General features: G+C 41.1%; 1 protein-coding gene across 3 annotated transcripts in view; it reads left to right on the top strand.

Moving 5' to 3' along the window:
* Window positions 1-11,828, top strand: part of CDH23 (cadherin related 23) — a 1,135,250-nt gene extending 1,123,422 nt beyond the window's left edge. For 2 of the 3 annotated variants that reach the window (XM_056530713.1, XM_056530711.1), the window contains exons 40-42: window positions 101-223; window positions 3,048-3,161; window positions 10,648-11,822. In XM_056530713.1, coding sequence (XP_056386688.1) covers window positions 101-223; window positions 3,048-3,161; window positions 10,648-10,971 — 561 coding nt within the window. In that variant the 3' untranslated portion in view covers window positions 10,972-11,822. Of the gene's footprint in view, window positions 1-100; window positions 224-3,047; window positions 3,162-10,647 lie in introns of all 3 variants that reach the window. The other variant, XM_056530710.1, reaches the window with a different exon arrangement.
* The last annotated feature ends 4,610 nt before the right edge of the window (window positions 11,829-16,438 follow it).

Below are 16,438 nucleotides of genomic sequence, written 5' to 3'. Positions count from 1 at the left end.
ATTACTCATATAAATATGTTACGTGTAAGCATGTTCAATGAATATCTAACAAACTTAGGAGATATAATGGTGTAACTTTTGAAACTGCATCCATGTTTAGGGCACTTTTGGCCGCGAACCAACAGCTACAAAACCAGAAGATGACCGTTATCTTCGAGCAGCAATTCAAGAGTATGATAACATTGCAAAACTTGGGAAGATCATGCGGGAAGGGCCTATTAAGGTGAGTATAAATTGCACCTCATGTTCAGTCAATGATAATTTATTGTACCTACGGTAATCTTATTACTCTTATCAGTATAAGTCTTAAAGAGACACTGACAGCTGGTTCACCTGCATAAAACCTAATACACAGGGTTATAGTGCAGGTTAACCAGATTCAAATGATGTATAACTCACTTGGATCTGTGGTCCGGTTCCAGAGATACAGTGATCCCTCAACTTACAATGGCCTCAACATACAATAGTTTCAACATACAATGGTCTTTTCTGGACCATCATGAGTTGAAACCTGACTCAACATACAATGTACAGAAAGTCCAGATCTGTGAAACATGTCAATGGCTGGAAGAACCGACCAATCAGAATGGGCATTCACTGGTAAAACCCCTGTATTACTGAAGTGTATGCACTGACTGGTGTCTGGTAGCCCCCCCCTACAGTACAGGGAGGTATTACATGTTCTGTACTATTTATCTGTACCAGGGTTAGCTGCTCCTTTGGAAACCAGGTAAGGGCGACTCCATTACTTTTTTAGGACACTGTGTGTACTGTACAGGACCCCGAAGAAGCTCCTGTCCTCTACATAGACCAGTGTTTCCCAAGCAGGGTGGCCCCAGCTGTTGCAGAACTACAACTCCCAGCATGCCCGGACAGCCTTTGGCTGTCCGGGCATGCTGGAAGTTGTAGTTTTGCAACAGCTGGAAGCTCCCTGCTTGGGAAACACTGACATAGACAGTGATTTACAGCTCCCAGCAGATCTTTCTTACTTTTATATGTAAGGATTTGCTTTATCTATATTAGTTATCTACTTATTTTTCTTTAATTCTCACTTTTTCCTATTTTTGGATGACATTTTGGTGCCTTTAGAACCAATTACCAGGTTTCCATAGAGTTATGGTGTCAACATACAATGGTTTCAACATACAATGGTCATCCCAGAAGCAATTAATATTGTAACTTGAGTGACCACTGTACACGCTATATTAGCCCCTGTTGCTAATATGTTAATTAACCCCTTTACACAATAGAGGCTGGAGCCGGTGTTCTGAGCTTCCCTGCCTCCCTCCTTTCTGCTTCGATATGCTCATGTGAACGTGAATGGAGACAGGGAGGCTCAGAACACTGGCTCCTGCCTACATTGTGCAAAGGGAGTTAATTAACATAAAAGCAAAGTGGGCTAATATAGCTCCAGAACTGGAACACATATAGAGGTGAGTAATATATCATTTTAATCCGTGTCATCCTGAACCAGCTGACAGTTTCCCTTGTAGTTTCACCTACTTTAGATTTTGTGTTTCTATATTAGAAACATCCCTTATTCATATACATATGCTTTATGTGCAAATGAGAAAACTCATTTAAATACACTCTCTGCAGCACATATCATTTCTTACATTTCCCATTCCAAACGTTGTATGTGAAATAATGTACTCACTGCTGTAAACAAAAAGCGTGATTCATTTCAGCACTTCTATGTGTGTTTTGTACGTTTTTTATTGCAAAAGTTTTTGCTTTCATGTTGTGGCATACACTTAGTGACTTGTTTTCACTAATGCCAAAGAGATGGTTACAGAATATTTGTGTGCATGACATGTGGCCTGTAACACTTCTCAGTAATCAATATAAGGTCAAACTATATCTTATACTCCGGGCAGTCTAGTATAATACTCTCCATCCAACCAATACTTACAATTATAGTTATTGGCCTTGATTTTGTAAATCTTTCGAGGGCCTATTCTAAGTACTATAATATCTAGGGAGAATGAAGAGTCTAGCGCAGTGGTCTCAAACTTCAGATGTTGCAAAAGTTCATTTCCTAGCATGCTGGACAGCCATTGGCCAACCACTGTCCGGGCATGCTGGGAGTTGAAGTTGTGCAACATCTGGAGGGTCACAGTTTAAGACCACTGGTCTAGAACCAGATTAAACAAGGTCAAAACAAGTAGAGCCATTAAAATAAGTGAAGTTGCTTGCTAAATTTGGCAAGTGACTTAAAATGTTGACCAAACCTCCAAAGAAAGCAAGATTTACACCGTATTCCTTCAGAATAATTTGAAATAGCTCAAACTTTGTCACAAATCTGCATTTGCTTAAAAGCAGAAGTAGATACCATTTACATCCATTCAGTGAGCTTAAAATGTGTCAAATTTATTTACGGAAGTATGTCTTCTATTATATAACCCAAATCCCTTTTCCGGCCCCCTTAGGCCCCTTTCACACTGCCTTTGCTCCACGTCAAGAACAGCCGTTAAAGTCTCTCTTTTTTTTTGTGTGTGACTTTAATGGCCGTTCTCGTGACGGGGAGCAACGGGCAACATTTTTTGACGGGAATAGCTGGAGAAAAAGACAGCACTTACAGTTATTTTTCTCCCGCTATTCTCCCCTGACGGCCACCACACTGGCGTTTCATAATGGCAGTGTGAAAGAAGCCTTACTTAGAAAAATGTAAAAATAATCTTAAGGTGTTGGTTTTGGTAAATTTTGTGGAAAAAGTGCAAGGTGTTAAAAGCTTGTTATGCCACTCCAGTCCTCCCTGTTGCCCTCTCACCCTGTAACCAATCACTAGCCTCATTGGTAGCCAATACAAGAGCACTGGGGCTATTGATTGGCTGCATCAATTATGTAGGTATACAGGATTCTCATTGCTGTAGGGAAGGAGCCAGGATGAAACAGGTGAGTAAAGCGATTTTCTTTTATTTTGTCACAATATAAATTTTAATAATTCAGACACCCTTTTTAAGGATTGGACATTGTTGAAAAAGTTTCTATGTTGATCATCGTATCAGGCATAATATATGACAATATTAACCATAATCCTCACACAGGGATCCCTGCTGAAAGTAGTGCTGGATGATTATATGAGACTGAAAACGTTATTAGCACAGAGAATGGTTCATAAAGCCACCACCAGCACTGGGGACCAGTCCTCAGTCACAGAGGTAGAGTGTCTTGCAGTGGTATGCAGGCTGCTAGGCCTGGTTCTTAAATTCTGCTTGACATGCATGGTGTGTCTCCTGTCTTCTCCTCTGATCTTGCCATGGGTATATACTGATGTGTGCTCTATGATTCTATGCTTGCTACAGTCTTCTAACAAACCTAAAGTTTGTGAGACACTATAATAAATGAAAAGTGCTAATAATGTTAAATAAATACTGGAATAAAGTAAGAAAGAAAGAAAAATCTTGTATGTTTCTATGCGTTCTCCAAATGGTACAAGCTTTAGGGTCTGTTCACATGGGCAGAATTCTGCCTCAAATTAAAGCACAATGGCATTCTATGTGATTTTACACTACTGAATTTCCGTGCGCAGAATTTCTGCACAAATTCCGCACCAATTCCACACAAAATCCGCACAAGCCAGAAACCACCCAAGGAATTGGAATCAGTGGGGAAATTGTGCCCATGTGAATAGGCCCATTAGGGTCTATTCACATGGCAAAAGTTCCGCTTGCAGAATTCTGCCTCAAATTAAAGCCCATAAGCTTCTATGGGATTCCGTACTCCTATTCACACTCCTGAATTTCCGTTTGTGGAATTCAGCAATAGGAAATTCAAAAGTGTGAATGGGAGTGCGGAATCCCATAGAAGACTATGGGCTTTAATTTAAGGTGGAATTCCGCAAGCGAAATTCTGCCATGTGAATAGACCCTGAGGGTCTATTCACACAGGCGGAATTTCCCCACCAATTCCGCTTCTGCGGGTGGTTTCTGGCTTGTGCAGATTTTGTGTGGAATTGATACGGTATTCGTGCGGAAATTTCAATGTGTGGAATCCCATAGAAGTCTATTTTAATTTGAGGCTTTAATTTGAGGTGGAAATCTGCAAGCGGAAATTCTGCCCGTGTGAATAGACCCTAAAGCTCCTCTCATTCTCATGACACGTCATCTATTTCTTGGCAGATCCTGTCCTTTTTATTCTCCTGTAGAATTGTAGGATTCTTCCAAGCTCTCAAAGATAATGCAATCCTTAAATATTTAATTTAGTTCGTAGAACAGTGCAGAAACAGTACGTTGTATTCAAAATTCATGAAACAAATAGCTGAACGCCAATATTTCCAGTATGTAATTGCTACGATGCTTTATTCCTCCCTGGACTTTTTTTTTTTTACGCAGAAGCTAGGCAAAAGGGTCAAGATTTGTAAGCAGAACATATGCCAGTAGCATGGTTTTATAGCCACATATAATACAGTTTCAAAGGATAACCCTCCTCTTCTCCTTTATTTACTCCTTCATAAATCACTATGGGGAATCTTTACAACAGAGAGGAAATAGAAATTTGTCTGAACTGTTAAACTAGCACCTATGGAGAAGGGGGGGGGGGGGGGACATGAAGAAGACAATTCAGACAGAGACACTTCTGGATCAATGTCTCACCCCAGTGCAGGATTCACATCTTATACTGCCCAGTATTGTTCTATAATGTCTCCAACCACTCTGGAGCTGAGATCTGGAAAAGCTGTCACTTAAAGGACAACTGCAGCGGCATTACACTTATCCCCTATCCACAGGATAGGGGATAAGTGTTTGATCGCGAGGGGGTCCGACCGCTGGGACCCCCCCCCCCCCAATCGCCCTAACGGGGTGCTGCCATAAGTGCTTATGGCGAGCGCTAAGGCGCGTAGCGTCGACCTAGAGGTCGACGGTGACGCTCCGTCTCCTCCCCGTCCCCATAAAGTTCTATAGGGGATGCGGGGAGGCACGAATGCTGCCTCCCCGCCTCTCCCATAGAGATGTATGGAGGAGGCGTGTCGGCCGCAACGTCATGCTGCGGCTGGCACGCCCCCTGCGCGGGAGAGCCGCGGCCCTGTACAGGAGATTGCCGGGGGCCCCAGCGTTCAGGCCCTATGTGATCTACCACTTATCCCCTATCTTGAGGATAGGGGATAAGTGTTTGTAACGCTGCAGATGCCCTCTAAGAGTGAGTCTGAAGAATGGTAAAACTGGTGAAAAATTCCTGATACGAGTTACATAATGGTCAGAAATAGTGCAGCTCCACATGACACATAACTTATCCTAAGAGCTAATCCTGAAAGGTTACCTAAAGTGACAAGTATGCTTCAGCATATTTATGAATTGGGCTTTTAACTGAATTCACAAGAATTTCATTATACTCGAGTACCATGAATTTCCATATATACCAAAAGGATTTTGTTAGCTATATGAGGACCTCTCCGTACATTGGAGACAGTTGAGGATACACACACATTTGTATTTAAACAAGAAATTGCAGCTCAAAATAATGTATTGTTATTTTGTATGAAGTAAATGATTTGTAGTGTCTTATTTTGAGCCTTATCAATCATGTTTCAGCCTGTTGATAAATTTCTTTCACAAAAGCAATTTTTTTTTTTGCTTTGGCAGTGGCTTTTTCTGCTCCATGTCTGAGCTGGAGTAAATTTAGTAGGTTTTTTCATGCCATGCGACTTTTTTGCGACTTTCACACTTGATAAATCTCTGACCACTGCAAGTCAAAAATCCCTTTTTGCTTTGGTAAGCAAGATTTTTATTTTTTGCTTAGGACACTGCACAATCAAAAAGCCTCAGAAAAAAGAGATTAGTCGCACTTACAACTTTTTTGCGACAATTTTAAGCAAAAAAAATCTACTAAATGCTTTGATAAATCTCCCCCTTTGCATTTATTGAGTCTCATATAAAGAACTATAGTGACACCTATTTGACAGAACCACTATGTAAATTTGGGAAGCCTACTTAAAGAGAATGGCCACTATGCTGAATAGTGGCCATTGTCTTTTTAGTCTCTAAGTCTAGTGTATAAAGTGATACTTCTCCAAAAACAGTATTTTTATCCAAAATGTTGTGGACAATAAGTTACAATCTTGAAGAACATCCTGTCACTGGTTATCTATCCCCGAAAACCTTTTTGAAGTGAATGTCCACCTGCCAATACCATTTTGTTATATTTTAAATCTCATAATTCCTACTGTTTAAAGGAGTTTTCCTGGGAAGGGAAGTGGTCAGGATGCCTTTAAAGAATAATATTAAAACAATAATAATAATAAAAAAAAAGATCTGCATAATCAATCATCTCAGGGCGTCCTGCTGATGTACTATTTTTGGTCACAACATATACCAGAATTTGTGTTTTAAAAAAGTGATCAAATAATCCTATTTACCCCAAAATGGTACTGATAATATCCAAGATCATGGTGCATTAGATAAGCCCTCACACTGGTCTGTACACAGAAAAAAATGATAAAACATAAAAATAAAAAGGGAGTAGGGCAATAGGGCAATTTTGAGCATATTTATTTTCTTTTTATATTTTTTAAGCAGTAAAAAAAAAAAAGCAAACATTATGTAAATTGGGTATTGTTCTAATAGTGTTGACCCATAGAATAAAGATGACTTGTCATTTTTACTATAAAGTGTACCGTGTAAAAAATCTGCCACATTTTACCCACCGCACCTCCCAAATTTTTGCGTACTGTTTATTTTAAAATGAAAAGTGTGAATACAAAGTACAGTTGGTCCCACAAACACAAGCCCTCATATGGCTCTGTAGATGGAAAATGTACTGGGTCACCATGTCACAAGGCAGCAGTGAGTAGGGGACCTGAGCCCCATCGTAATGGCAGTGGTGGGGGATGGAGCAGGTTTGTACGCATTCTTTTTTATTTTAAAGCACCTTTAAAATAAGAAATCTCCCCTCAGAAATACTCCTTTCATACAGAACTGTATGAACTAAGCTCCAACCAACGCTTTAGTGGTGGCAGAGGTCAAAATAAAACATTTTGATGGTACGCAGAAGGAATTCGGAGATCTATACCAGAAAAAAATATCAAGAACTGAATCTGCACATAATATTAGAGCAAAACAGAAAATAGTGTTAAAAGGTGGAAGTTTACTTTAAGAATGTTTGCCGTTTGCTTTTTTATTGAGCTGTAACAGCTTCTACTTTCATTGTTACTACTTCCCTCTTTTAGATATATTTGACTTTGAGAGATTATGCAGCTGTGACTTATAAACAAATATAAACCACTTCTTCATCACGAGACTAATAATAATAATCCTAAATAAAATTTTAATTGATGGAATGAGTTTTTTTTTTAAACTACTCAAATATTGTTTTTGCAAGGAAAACAGGTATTTCATATAGAACAAAATGTTTTACAGTCAAACATTGGCTAACACAGGAAATCAGGTAATTCAAATGAATAAGTCAATGAGGGACTCAATCTGGCCTGATACTGACCCAGACCTACATGATTGTAAGAGTATGTTCACATTTGTTGAATCTGTTTTAAAAACTCAAAATACCATTTGTTTCATTAGCATGAAATTATATATTTGTATGTCTGTTTTTTACTACAACAGAAATATACTTTATGTGTATAAACTATATTACTGTGTATAGAAATACAGTGGTCCCTCAACATACGATGGTAATCCATTCCAAATGAACCATCGTTTGTTGAAACCATCGTATGTTGAGGGATCCGTGCAATGGAAAGAATAGGAAGTTGTACTTACATGTCCCCGCCGCTCCGGACTAGTCACTGCTAGTCAACGCTGCCCTGGATGTCGCCCTCCATTGCTATCGCCGCGTCCCCGACGTCTCTGCTTCCCCGGGATCCTCGCTCTACATCGTCGGCATCAAGTCACTATGCACACCGCTCCTATTGGATGACGGGACGGCGTGCGCTGCGACGTGATGACGACGATGGAGAGCGCCGGCGATGCAGGGAATCCCGAAGAGGAGCTCCGGAGCCCCGAGAACAGGTAAGAGACCATCACCGGAGCACACGGGACACCATAAACGGCTATCCGGCAGCAGCTGAAACAGTCTGCGCTGCTGGATAGCCGTTTATGCGATGGTCCCGACATACAAAAGCATCGTATGTTGATGCTGCCTTCAACATGCGATGGCCTCTGAGAGGCCATCGCATGTTGAAATTATCGTATGTCGGGGCCATCGTAGGTTGGGGGGGTCACTGTATACACAGTAATATAGACAGCATATAGTACATGGTAAAAGTATACAAAGTAATGTTGGAGGTGTCAACCCAATATCAAACCTCTCTTGGTTAACTCTAGGGAATACTGCTGGGAAGAAGAATGAGGGATGGAGTTGGTAACATAAGTCTGCGAGAAGGGTCTGTTTGGCATTAACTAAAGGCAAAGGTTTCCATATCTGGATTTAAAGGTGCATGGGCCCTTAAATCCCAACTGCGAGTTCTGCACGACTATATATATATATATATATATATATATATATATATATATATATATATATATATGTTCATTTTTGTCTCCCCCCATCTGTATGGCAGGTGGGTTGTTTGCTCTCCATTTAAAAGGGATTCATAGATTGGCCACAGTAGTCATGTTGGTTATTAGATTATTTTGTGTGGGCCACTCTAGAAGTCCTCTCTAGAAGTTTTGTTTAACAGGACATTTCCCACCAACTATAAAGCTCTAGAAATTTGGCACTGCAGTGAAAGCACATGTCTGCCCCAATAAGGTTGATTTTCTAGAGAGTCTGTAGAGAAGCCTGTACCATCTTGTACAAGTCTTCTTGGCTTCTGATAACTGTGGAGAATGAATAAGAAAATATCTTGTAACCCTCTTGATAGTAGGATGTCTCCAATTCTTTTCTCCATGCCAATAAATGACTTTTTGTTATTTATAAATTACTTTTTGTTTGAGTTTTTGTTATGAGCCACATACATTTTAAAAAAACAATATGCTACCTCCAGCAATACTGCGGATGACTACATTTATCTGATATTCTTTACAGGTGTTCCAAAACATTCTTAAATTGAGAATCATTAAAGGGGTCCTCCGGCCCTAAGACAGCTTATCCCCTATCTAAATGAAAGGGGATAAGATGTCTGATTGCAGGGGTCCTGCCACTGGAGACCCCCGCAATCTCTCATGCAGCACCCACCTGTCTCAGCTGCATGAAGCGATGATCGCTCCGTGTCTGAAGCCTCACGACCATGGGGCCAGAGTATCGTGATGCCACGACTCCGTCCCTTGTGATATCACACCCCACCCCCTCAATACAAGTCTATGGGAGGGGGCATGGCGGCCATCACATCACCGCATCACAATATCGTGACATCATGATACTCCGGCCCCATGGTCGTGAGGCTTCAGACACAGAGCAATCATTGCTTTGGATAGGGGAAAAGATGTCTTAGGGCCGGAGTATCCCTTTAAGTCAATATGAAAACCTTGGGATTAAATTGGAGACATCCTATCAAAAAAGATCCTCTTATCACTGAACTCTAGTGAATAGGGTAGGTATAGTTTAGATAACTGTAATGTAGGCAGGAATCCTTCAGTAAGGCCTGTCTTTCTGTTAGGAACCACCTGAATATGTGACAGTCAGGATTTAAAATACTATGAGTCCCCATACACATTACACATATCAGCCAAACCTGCCGATTTCAGCAAGACTAGTCAGCCATTTAATGTGTATGAAAGCCTCCCAACTCCCTACTGTGTCCGTTGTGTTGATCAAGAGGAAGGCAAAAAAAAAAAATTATGAGGATGGTGCCAATTGCCCCATACCAGGGAGAGAAAAAAATTCCTTTCTAACTCCAATTATGGCAATAAGAATAAATCTTCTGTTCCTATAAATCTAGTATACTTAACCTGTAATGTTAATACTTTCCAGAAATGCATCCAGGCCTCTTTTGAACTCTTTTAATGAGTTCACCATGACCATTTCCTCTGGCAGAGCGTTCCATATTCTCACTGTCCTTACAGTAAAGAACCCCTGTCTGTGCTTTTGTAGAAACCTCCATTCGTCTAGGCGGAGAGGATGACCCTTTTTTTATAGATACAATTCTGGGTTTAAATAGATCATTTTGATAATTTTTCAGGGTACTGAAGACCTCCCATTCCCCTATTACTCTGGTTGCCTATCTTTGAACCTTCACAATATAATTCCCGTACACCGGAGCCCAGTCCTGTACTCAATGTGTGGATTGACTAGTGATTTGAATTATTTTAAAGGTGCAAGGCTTTCATTTTTAACCTTTTTATTAGTTATAGAAAAACATTTGGGAGTTTTACTCTCTTTGGCAATAAGTCTGTCTCCACTTTTGCTGCTTTTATCAGTTTTTAACGTATTTCATTTTTTCCTTATAGCTTTTTAATGCTCCTAAAATGCCTGTTTTAGTAGCCTAAATGCATTTTCTTGTCATTTATTGCCTCCTCTACATTTGTTTTTCCTCCACACTGGTTTTCTTCTGTCCCTAACCATCTTATTCCCATAAAGGTATGTACCTCTCACACTGAGAATTAAAAATATTTTTTTAAAAAATCTTCTATTTAGTGCCTGTACATTATGCATTCTGATCAATGCATTTTAGGAAGGCAAAGTTTGCTCTTGTGTCTCCTCAAAGGGTTCCCTTATTGAAAGACAAGTTACTAATATAATTCTCTTTGTTAACAGTTGATCCAGAATGATTTGGATGAAGATGATGATCAAAGCCCAAGACATGGTTCTTTGCGTTTCAAGCACAAACAGCCAGTAGAAATAAAGGGACCAGATGGAATTCATGTGGTGCATGGGAGTACTGGAACTCTTTTGACATCAGACATCAATAGTTTACCAGAAGATGATCAAAAGGGTATTGGACGATCATTAGAAACACTTAACACAGACAATTGTGTTTACAATGACAGAAATGCGCGCACAGAATCTGCAAAGTCTACACCAATGCACAAGTTTAGGGACACCATAATGGAAAGCCCTTTAGAAATAACGGAATTATGACTAGAGGTGGCCTCATTGGTCTAGCAGTTAAGAAGTATGTACTGAGTCACAGCTTAAGCATTGTGGCACAAAAGACACAGGACTTAGAATGGTTGGTATGGTTTCTTCAAGGAAGCTTAAAGCACAATACCTACTGTTCTTCGCGCTTCATGATGGATTTCCAGGTTATGCAACAATTAGTCTAATGAAAAACAGCCATCTTGAGGAGATATTTTCAACATGACTGAAGTTGTGATTGGAGCAAAGCACACCATGTTATGGTGCTTCAAATGGTTACTAGGATAGAACACGAAAACTAATCATGGCAGAAGAGAAGAAAATAATGCTGAGAATGGCTTGGTACAAAGAATTCTTTCCTGCCGGCAGTGAAATACTTTTCTAGTGTTGCAAAAATTGTCTTTCAAAAGGGAAAAACACTGGACAAAAAACACTGCCACTAGGCCCGTGAGGTCATAACATGTTTGAACTTTAGCCCTTTTCTTTTCTAGTTGTGCTGCCCAACCAAATCTACACAAACTCCAGAGCACAACAATAAGACTTCCGAAAGCATTTTAGTGTGTAATTTAATTCATTTCTAAATGTATGTGTTTTGTGAGTTTTTTTTATGTTTGTTATAAAGAGGGGACAAAATGCACTTTTAAATGTCTTTGTCTGCTCATTTAACATTGGAAGTTTTTTTTAATGAAACTTTTCAGTCTAGATTTATGGTCCAATTCCATATTCCACCTCCTCCACCCTTCCTCCCAAGGTTGTGCTCATCACTGTTACCTCCTGGTGACTTGCAGAGCACAACAGTTCCTGCAAGGAAGGAGTGCAGTCATTTTATTCTCCATGCTGCCTTGGTACCGATAGTACGGTACTGCAGTCTCCAGAAGCAGCATTGTCAGAATCCTATACTGTGACAGGGAACTGCAATTTGCATCTCAGCCATGCTCTTTCCTTGTAAGCTGTGATGTCACGTTTCAGGCACTGAATGCAGTCTGCTCTGTGAAAGAGAGAGCACGGCAGACATGCTCTGCACCTAATATTATATTGGTAAATTGCTTTATTATATCTTTTGACATTATACACAGGTTGTTTCTTATATGCTGTACATCTTAGCAAAACATTAATCTTTCTACTATACTTCATAAGAAAATGTTATTTCCTTTTTTTATAGAAATCATGAGTTAGTAAAGAAAAAAAATATATATATATAAATCTTTGTCCAAGCTGAAGTTCAGACTGGGACAAAGTCCAGTAAGGGAGGGGCTAGTACTCCTCTGTGCTCACTCCTATCCAGTTTCCGATTCCTGTTTGAAAACCGAGAGGATGGGTAACCGAGCAGAAAGTAGTGACTGGATGAAGAGAACCAGCAAAGCAGACTCATGGAGGAAGAGGGCAGGCTCGGCACTAGCCTCGGACACACTCTTTCCTAAGCAGTGGATGTCAGAATTAGTGAGCAGCAGCACAGAAGGATTTGTAACCCAAATACAGAACCCAGACACAAATAAAAACATATAAAGCATAGGCATGACCTATATAGTAACATATAGCAGCCTTTAATTTTTCTGTGAAATGACAGGTATGCTTTACAGCATGTGTAGATGAGGCAGAAGCCAGTAAATTATATGAAGACATATGGCTAGATTAAAAACCAGCAGGTACTATATTAATATCTGTTAACAGTTTTGGGATGTCAAAGACATTTTTCTACATTATGGTGTCTTCCTATTACTGTGCTAGACAATAGGCTGGAGATGGTTTGGAAGTCTAAATTCTCCTGTCTGGTTACCATTAATTGTGGTTTATACCTCTGCTGTAACTATGCATTTTCAGCACAGTGTTCATAGTCCAGTCTGCAGGGTAACAACGTTCTGCTTTGTAAAATAATTCCCATCATACAGTTACCATCCTTTCCAGCCCATATTGACGTTTCACACTCCACAAATATAATAGAAGTTTCCATCACGATAATTGATCTGCGTTTGAGGGGGGAGGAGTTCTTCCAAAAACTCTACTATACAGCCTACTCACTTAAGTGAAATGGCAGTCTACGATGGCTTCTTGGACAACTATGTTTCCTCAAAAATTGTCATGCATGTGAGACTCTTTCCCTCAAGGTCTACAAGTGTGGGCAAGAGTTTTTTTATTTTATTTTATTTTTTTTACACACTTCATTGTTTTTAGATCTTTAAGTCCGATGTTTCTATGGTATACTAAGAAGAATTAGAAGTGTAAATTTAACACAAAGTTCTGTATTCCTGCATTTTTTACTGAAAGCCATCTCCCTATATTCAGAGCTCTACCATGTTCTGTTGCACAACTTTATATAACACAGTAATAGGGATCAGCATAGAGTAAAATCACTAGAGATGAGCAAACTTACAGTAAATTCGATTCGTCACAAACTTCTCGGCTCGGCGGTCACTGACTTTTCCTGCATAAATTAGTTCAGCTTTCAGGTGCTCTGGTGGGCTGAAAAAGGTGTATACAGTCCTAGGAAAGACTCTCCTAGGACTGTATCCACCTTTTCCAGCCCACCGGAGCACCTGAAAGCTGAACTAATTTATACAGGAAAAGTCATTAACTGCCGAGCCGAGAAGTTCATGACCAATCGAATTTACTGTAAATTCGCTCATCTCTAAAAATCACCAAGCAGGGCATAAACTCACTGTTTCAGTGCAACAGGCATATAATTCTCTCTACTCTCACTTAGTACGCACATGCCCCCCACCAGGGAAGAGGTATGAGTGTGTGTGTGAAGACTGCAGCTATACACATCATATGCCTTTTTATCATCATTTCAATTTTTATACAAGCCTTAAATAATTTAAGATCAAATGGAAACAAAACTGTCTTCATCGATAAGTTAATGCCCTGCTGGGTGATTTTCCACTGTCCATACCAGGGGTTTAAAACTTCCGGCCCGCGGAACGAAAGTTTGTGGCCCATATGTGTAATTTGTATTGCCCAACGCTCGGGACATGCAGTTCCGGGCACCACGCAGGTAACTTCTTCAGGCATTTAGCCCTGCTTCGGGCAAGCAGTGCTAAATGCCAGAAGGCTTCACTTACCCCACCCTCCTCCTCCAGGTCTCCGGTTGGCCGGCCCGAGTCTGCTGAAAGACGTCGCACATGTGACGTTCCTCCGCAGACCCGCACAGAAGGACGTCACTCATCATGCCGCCGCCGGAGAGAAGCACAGCGCAGGACAGGTAAGAGTGTGTGTGTATGTTAAGGAGAGGGAGAGTGTGAGGACAATGCTACCTAATGTGGGGAACCTGCTTCTACCTAATGTGGGGAACCTGCTTCTACCTATTGTGGGGAACCTGCTACTACCTAATATGGGGAACCCCCAGAAGTAGCACCCCCATCATCCGTCAGCTCATACTATTACCACATGGAGTAGGGGGAATTTGGGGGGGGGGGGAGGGGTTGCTACAGGATGATGAGTGATGCATGATCGGGGCATAATATGTATGGGATGCATGTGGCCCAGCCTCACCCAGCTGCTACCTCCAGTGGCCCCCAGATGATGAGTTTGAGACCCCTGGTCTATGCTAATCGGTAGAAATTCCTGGAATTCTCAGATTCCTATTATTGTGTTATATGGGTGTTAAGAGTTTTTAAAAGTTTAATAACTTTATCTTATGATAAATACATCAATTTATGAAAAGACTTAATATTTATAGTACTAACTTAACATTGTGTTCACTGAGCGACTTAGCAATCACTTGCTTTGTGACATGGTACTCCATGCTGGAAAAGCCATTGTTCACCAAGTAGCTTCCAGATTTCTGAAAGAAGTTGTTCTTGGGGAAGGTTAAGATACCATCTTTTATTCAAAGCAATGTGCTCAGGCAAAATAGTCAGCTAACGCACTTCCTTGGATTAAAAAAAAAATAAATAAAAAAAATAAAAAACACACATGTGCGGTCTCAAGACAATTTACTGTTGGCATGGCACAGGACTCATTGTAGTGCTCCCCTTTTCCTCTCGACAATTCTCCCAGATGTACCAAACCGTTTTAAGAGAAAGCTTCAGAGAAAAGTAACTTTTCCCCAGTCCTCTTCAGCCCAGTTCCAGTAGAATGTCAGTCTGTTCTTGATGGGTTTTTTTGGTTGAGAAAAGTGGCTTATTTGCTGCAGTTCTTACCAGGCCAGTCTCCAAAAGCTTTTGCCTCACTGTGTGTGCAGAAAGTGACACCTGCCTACTGCTACTCTTAAACAAGTTCTGCGATGGTAGTGAACCAATCTCGTACCTGAATAATCTTTAGGAAAGTTCTCGCCACTTTATGCACTTTGAATTTACAGCAGTTGATTTCTCTGAAGTTCTTGATGATTCGATAAGTGGTTGATTTAGGGTCAATCTTACAAGCAGCGATTCAGTGGAAAGTTTTTTTGTGATTAAAACGTACTTGGAAAAATTTTGCTGTGACATAGTTATGATCAGTTGGGGTCTGAGTGTTCAAACGCCAATCGAGCACGAATCTTTGCATGTTCTCTCCCAGGTCCATCTTGTTACACGACCTAGACATTGCTAGGTGCCGGGCCCGACCTGCTATAACATGGGGCCACAGTACGTTCTTGGTCAGGAAGGGGTTAACCAACAGGTTAGTTCAGGCGATACTGATAACATATTCCGTTTAAAGGGGTACTCCGCCCCTAGACATCTTATCCCCTATCCAAAGGATAGGAGATAAGATGTCAGATCGCCACGATCCCGCTGCTGGGGACCCCCGGGATCCCCGCTGTGGCACTGTGCTATCATTACAGCACAGAGTGAGTTCGCTCTGTGCGAAACGGGGGACGGAGCAGCGTGACGTCATGGCTCCGCCCCTCGTGACATCACAGCCCGTCCCCTTAATGCAAGTCTATGGGAGGGGCCACGCCTCCTCCCATAGACATGTATTGAAAGGGGCGGGCCGTGACGTCACGAAGGGCGGGGCCGTGACGTAACGATGCTCCGGCCCCTGTACTGCCCATCATTACGTGCAGAGCGAACTCGCTCTGCGCAGTAATGATAGCGCGGTGCCGCAGCGGGGATCCCAGGGGTCCCCAGCAGCGGGCCCGCGGCGATCTGACATCTTATCCCCTATCCTTTGGATAGGGGATAAGATGTCTAGGGGCGGAGTGCCCCTTTAAGTAAAGAGGGCCACATCCTTTCCCATATTAAATATATATGGCCTGTTCTAGATCACCACAGGACAATCAATTTTTCACTGATAGGGATTTTGGAAAAAAAAAATAATAATAATAAGCCAGCCAATGAAGGCTATGAGATTGTTTTACTTACACAGCAGCAACAGTTCATCTGTAAAGGAGGTACCGATGCTTGATTCTGCACCACAGTTCCAACAGACCTTCATTTGGAATATGGGGATAATGTCAAACCCTCACTTGTAGTACTTATCAGTACTACGTAACTTTAAGTAGGCAATCATTGAAGCCCCCAGAAGACCCCCCAACCCCCCATGTCCCTTTATA

Source organism: Hyla sarda, chromosome 7 (genome assembly GCF_029499605.1).
Source record: "Hyla sarda isolate aHylSar1 chromosome 7, aHylSar1.hap1, whole genome shotgun sequence".
Taxonomy (NCBI): domain Eukaryota; kingdom Metazoa; phylum Chordata; class Amphibia; order Anura; family Hylidae; genus Hyla; species Hyla sarda.
The sequence above is the reverse complement of the archived record's forward strand: the minus strand, read 5'-3'. Positions and strand labels throughout refer to the sequence as shown.